This window comes from Schistocerca cancellata, chromosome 3 (assembly GCF_023864275.1).
Source record: "Schistocerca cancellata isolate TAMUIC-IGC-003103 chromosome 3, iqSchCanc2.1, whole genome shotgun sequence".
NCBI classification, from domain to species: Eukaryota; Metazoa; Arthropoda; class Insecta; order Orthoptera; family Acrididae; genus Schistocerca; species Schistocerca cancellata.
The window spans coordinates 630,452,551-630,458,550 of NC_064628.1; the positions used below are offsets into that span (position 1 = coordinate 630,452,551).

The following is a 6,000-nucleotide window of genomic DNA, read 5'->3' on the forward strand; positions in this document are numbered from 1 at the left end:
GACGCGCTTCTCCAGTTCCTGGCGTCTTACCGTTTCACCCCCATGGGCGATCACAGCCCGGCTGAGCTCTTACATGGCCAACAGCCCCGGACGCTACTTCATCTTCTGCGGCCTCCCACCTCACGGCCGCGGGTGCCTTCACTTGGCCGGTTCACCGCCGACGACCTCGTCTGGGTACGGGGATATGGCAGGCGGCCAAAATGGAGCCCGGGCCGCATCTTACGACACCGTGGCAGACGCCTGTATGAAATCCAGACGGACACGGGTGTTGCAGTGCATCATTCGGACCAGCTTCGGCCTCGGGTGCCAGCAACGCTTGTTCCGAATGCCGCCACACCACCTTTGGCTCTACCTGATGCTCGGGATCTTGGCATCTCTCAATACTCACAACGCAGCCCTCTCACCGTCATCGCGATGCCAGCACCAGAACGGACGCCACCAGGAGACGTGCCCATGCAGGAACCGGAGGACCGTCCTCTGTCAAAGTACATCTACTCGCCTCCTCCTCCAACAGACGCCGACACATCGCCCCTGTCTCCTGTCATATCAACTGGACTTGCCGCAACGGGCAGATTGGTGCAGGGGGCCCCAGCAGATTCAACCCCTACGTCTCCTGTCATCTCGACCCGTTATCATCAGAGACACTTCCGTCCGTACGGGAAGCCTCCTCCTCGAGACTTTACGGCGAGTCAAACAACGCCTATGGACATTAGCCATCTCCAGGACACCTCCATCAAGACCAGTGCAACAATTTCAAAGGGGGGAAAAGTGTTGTGACTCGCTGATTATTCAAAGTGCCGCCGCGCAGTTACGCACGTCCTCTACGTGCGGCGCTGTCTGCCAGCCAGGTAGCAGCTGCGCCACCTAAGCGGCCAGCCGACCAGCGGCCGCTAGACCGAGACTCAGTGTTTGATCGAATGCTGACTTGTACACAGGTCAACTTACTCAGTGACGTATGTGTTGTTGTGTTGTCCGAAATATGTGTTAAATTTGAAGATATAAAAGAAGCCACGTCAATTGGACATTGAAAACCAGTCCTAAGAACTGATATGTCTCCACTACAGTGAGTGGATCGTCATTAAGATAACGTTCTGGTTCCGGATGTCTTGTGACACCTGGACAATGAGGAATGGAATGGGCAGCAATGAGTCCTAATCGAAACCCCATCAAGCATTTGTGGGCCAAGCTTGACAGACATGTTCACGGTCACCCTATTCAACCACTGACTATCCAACAACTTTCAAAGGTGACCTCCGTAGAGTAGTATAGAGTATGCCATTGTGAGAGTTCTCTCCTTCTTGAAGCGATCTTCTTACTCGTTTCGGAGGGATCCTGCCATCCATCAGACTTCTCCTGTGAAATGACTACTATCCCGAAGTAACAGGTGCTGATGGGTTCACAAACAAGGGTTTATTATTCCAATTACAAATTGGTTTAACTTCCAGTTGACATGAACTTTTTACAACCAACAACGAGAACAGACTGTCATTACACTTCTGAGTCAAATTTGGTTCTGTGTTATCTACTGGTCTCCCCAGTTACCAAGTCTCAGGATCACATAATTTTGCCACAGATGGAGCTCCAAGTATGCCGCACTTCTCAGCAGATGTTGAGCCCCAGCCCACTCTGATGCCATGAGTAGCCATCTGGCACCCCTGGAAGATCTCCAACGTAAATCACCATACCAACCCACACACAAACTAATTTACTTTTACCTATAACTATTATCACGTAAACCCAGCCATTCACAATTCAGTTCTCAGCCTTATATATGTTTCTGTAAACACCAACACACATGATATCGCAATCTCAATTCAGCAGTAAGTGTGCACATCACCAACTCCCAATGTCCACCATATGTTTTTGCTGATAAGATAACAAATGAATACAGTTGTTGAGCAAAACTGCATGTGGATAGAATGAGATGAAAGTATACAATAAAGTACAGAGATACAATCCAGAAGGAAAGAGAGAGACCTATAAAGTAGACAAGGAAAATGGTAATCCTAAGATGATGAGGTTATATAGTGCTCGCTCTACCTTTTCACTTGATGCAAGTTAAAGAGTCCCTCCCTCTGATGTTTCACCAGTCCTGTGAAATTCATTGATTTCGAGTCTGTAAGCTCCTCGAAGTATTGCTTCCATATTTCTGCCTCATTTTCCACTCCCATTATCCAATTACAGTTTGTCCCCAATGATTCTAAGAAGTGATCCATGAACAATGGCAATTCGCATAGGTCAAGATGTGGACAGGGATTGCATTGTTGCCAGTTCCAGGCGACAGGTGCACTGCACACATACACATGCTTTACACTTGACGAAAGCATGTACCCTGCAAATTATGTCTCTCATGTGCCTGCGTAGAATTTGTCGCTTGCCACTGACAACAGCCATGATAACTTGAAACAAATTGAATAACAATTCACTAAATAACTCATTACAATCATTTTCAGGTCCTCACACTAGGTACTACATTCACAGCGGAATACTCAGGACACTACTGAACAATCATAGGCCGCCAGAGAATGCAAGACATAGTTGCACACAACAAGCCTAAACTTGACTGCCATTGTTTGTGACTCCAGCTATTGTTATCAGTGCAGTGTTTTGCAGTATTCTCCACCGACAAAACCATTTATGATCTACCCACTATGAATTAACACACAAATGAATTACAGACCATGACTGCGAGTGGGCACTGATTTGTAGAAAGTTTGTGCCAGACCAGGATTCAAGCCCGGGTCTCCTGCTTACTAGGCAAATGCTCTGACCACTAACCCAACCAGACACAGGCATGATAGGGTAGTCTGTGCAGTTGCCACTGTGTCCAATTATGGGTCAGAGCATCTGCCTAGTAACAGCAGACCCACATTCAAATTCCAGTCCAGCACAAATTCTCAACTTTCCCTATTGATTTCAATCAATGCCCATTCACAGCCAATGACCATAATTCTTTTGTCTCTTTAACTCATAGTGGCTGGTACATCAAAATGGTGGGGCTGTTCTTTCAAACAAACAAACAAACAAAAACACACACACACACACACACACACACACACACACACACACACACACACACACACACACACACACACACACACAAATCCTGGTCCAGCACAAATTTTCAACTTCCCCCACTGATTTAAATCAATGCCCACTTGCAGCCAACATTTGTAATTCCCTTCTGTCTTAGCCAAATTTTGTAGATGACACAAAAACAGCTTATCCCCCAAGACAACTGGCAGTTATCCACTCACTTCTGGAACGTGTATGAATATTCTCTAATGAATCTCTGTATTCCAGATTCCAAGAGTATTACCTTTGCCATTTAAAATGGGAACAGCCATCTGACACTGAACCAATCAGTTCAAAACAAGTAACAATGCTATTTGCATATAATAAATGGCATTGTTTTAACAGTGACATGTAGCTGCCTTCATCTTATTGTAGGAATTAAGCTGTATTTTCACACAGACAAGGTCTTGCCCTGTCAGTTTTCAACACAGCAGTATTTATATGTTATTCTCAATAAATAACAGTGCAGTGACATAAGTAACATGCTATCAGTGATAGATTAAAAGCACATATAAATGACCAAGCAGACGCCTTGCTGCAAGCTGTGGTTTCTGTTAATGTTACGATCTCATGTATCACATATAAGCAGATACAGGTCTATTAGTTCTGTATTATTTCATTTGTTATTCTGTTCCATCTAGATTTTTATGGCTAAAAATTTAGGCATTTCAAAACAAACACATGAATAATGTTGATTCTTCGTGATCCCTTGATGTTCTCTGCCAACAATAACATCTGCAAAACCATATACTTTCTTATTAACAGTGACACAAGTAATAAAATATATCAGTGTGTAACAGTTGAAAGGAGCGATTTAAGATCTTGACCCAGTTTGTAGGGCTGAAATTAGACTCCCAGTTTTTCCAAATAAAAGCAGTACATGTGGGCTCTACGTGTCATTACTGCATCATTCGGCAAAATGGGACACAATCTTGTGCTGGAGGGATGCCTGATTACAAAATATCATTAGGATTTTAACTCTCACACCTCTATGCAACATTCATCTGTGGTGAAATGATCAGCATATAAATTTAGTTCCTTATTCAACATTTTATTTAAAATCCCTACAGAAAATAGGAATACAAAATTAAAATTACATAAAAGTAAATTTGATAATCATATCAACGCTGATTTAAAAGACGCTGGAATTTCTTACCGGATCACTACAACAGATATCACAATTTTCCGTTAAATCACATAAAGCTGGGATAGCTTCATTGTAGGCTGGATGATAACGCATTCGTTCTTTATTATAAATACTCTTAATTGGTGCTTTGCTCCAATTAATTGGTCGATATGAAAGCGCTGTTACTTTTTCAATGCCTGTAACAACACACAATCCCATACGTAACACAAGAAAATGGAAACACGACCAGGTTATTTTACAGTTTTATATACTACAGTGTAAGAGGTTGGATAATACTCACAAAAATAAAAAATCATAAATCCATAAACTGTCTCAAAATACATTTTTAGAAGACTGACATTTTATAACAGTTTTGGACTCAAACGTTTTCTTCCTTAATAAACTCGCTACAAATGCAGAACTGTCCTCAATACGTCGTTGCCTAGCAACAGACATTCAAACATACCGCGAAATATTACCAAAGCAAACTAGCAACGAAGCAAAAACTACACATCAACATTCTTTCACGATAAAGATCGATTTACACTTATCGGAGCGAAATGGGCCGGAACTTCGTCGGAACATCCCACAATGCATTCAGTTAGTTGGTTACATTCCATGGATCATTTTGCACGATAAATCGTCATGATGTGTAACGAGTCATTTTACATTCGTATTGAAAATTAATTTGTACGTCTATTTGTACTCTTAAACATCACCGTATAATTTTTCTTTTTTTTTTTTCAAATGGCGCTATTTAAGCAATCCATCAACTCAACGGATTGGGAATGTACGGAACGTCAAAGTTTCTGGAGAAGTATGTTTTGACGCCGACCAGAGGAACGGTGATGCAGTCTTCTTAACATCGTTAGTTTCGGCCAATTCACATTGGTCTTCGCGTCACGTCTCGGCACCGTCACGTCAGGGCGAACTCCATGGAGTGAAGAATTTTATACTTCCATTGCGTATTCACTCTGTCTGTCATATCACATCAATTCACATAGCCCAGTATTGAAAGGTGAAAGTGAGATTCTGACTTACCATCTGTGATACCAAAAGTCTGTCTGTATTGGAATTCTCGGTAAAGTTTAGTAATGGAAAAGCAAACTTCATAACGTATGTTCTTGAACAAGTTTGTGTGGTAAAGTGCCGAGAAATGAATCAACATTTCAAAAGAGCGACATTTGTTTGCTAGTGAAAATATATACACACAAATACATCAATCAGTTCTTATAGGAGAATAAGTAGAGCCTCTTTATCTCATCCATTATATTTTTTTCTTACATAATGATTAACGATACACACAATTGTATTTTTCCCCTTTCTTAGAGATGACTTTTTCACTTAAAATGTCGTTTAACGAAATTTATGTTATCAGCTTACGACATTTTTATACTATGTAGGCATCAGATCTGTTCTGTTGCTGTAAAACGAATATAATTTTTAACTTTCAGATATTTGATCCCACTCGTGGAAGAACGCTCAATGGTAAAATTATCCAAGTTTCTATGGAACGTTTCCATTTTTGCCACGAAAATAAAGCACAATAAGACACAGATTAAGGAGGAGTACGAAATCCACTACCATTAAAACGAGTGAGCACATCGAAATTAAGTTACTTTCCTATGTTAGCAGGCGATGAGACAGCCAAAAATTCCTTCCGAAGAAAACTAGGCGTAACACGATGTACCGTTACAGCCTATATGAATGCCAGCAGTTGAAACGCAGTATGGACTGTTTCGACGTGACGTGACGGCTGTTGTGAACTGGACTTTAACTTGTAGGCCATTTCACACTAA

The 6,000-nt window shown here is 41.9% G+C and overlaps 1 protein-coding gene across 1 annotated transcript in view; it reads right to left on the reverse strand.

The window, feature by feature from the left end:
• The window catches only part of LOC126176876 (uncharacterized), a 51,020-nt gene extending 46,381 nt beyond the window's left edge, over positions 1-4,639 (reverse strand). Inside the window, exons 1-2 of the mRNA XM_049924070.1 lie at positions 4,503-4,639; positions 4,232-4,398 (exon numbers count right to left, since the gene is read on the reverse strand). Of these exons, the coding sequence (XP_049780027.1) occupies positions 4,232-4,398; positions 4,503-4,545 (210 nt within the window). The 5' untranslated portion in view covers positions 4,546-4,639. The remainder of the gene's footprint in view (positions 1-4,231; positions 4,399-4,502) is intronic.
• Positions 4,640-6,000: the final 1,361 nt, after the last annotated feature.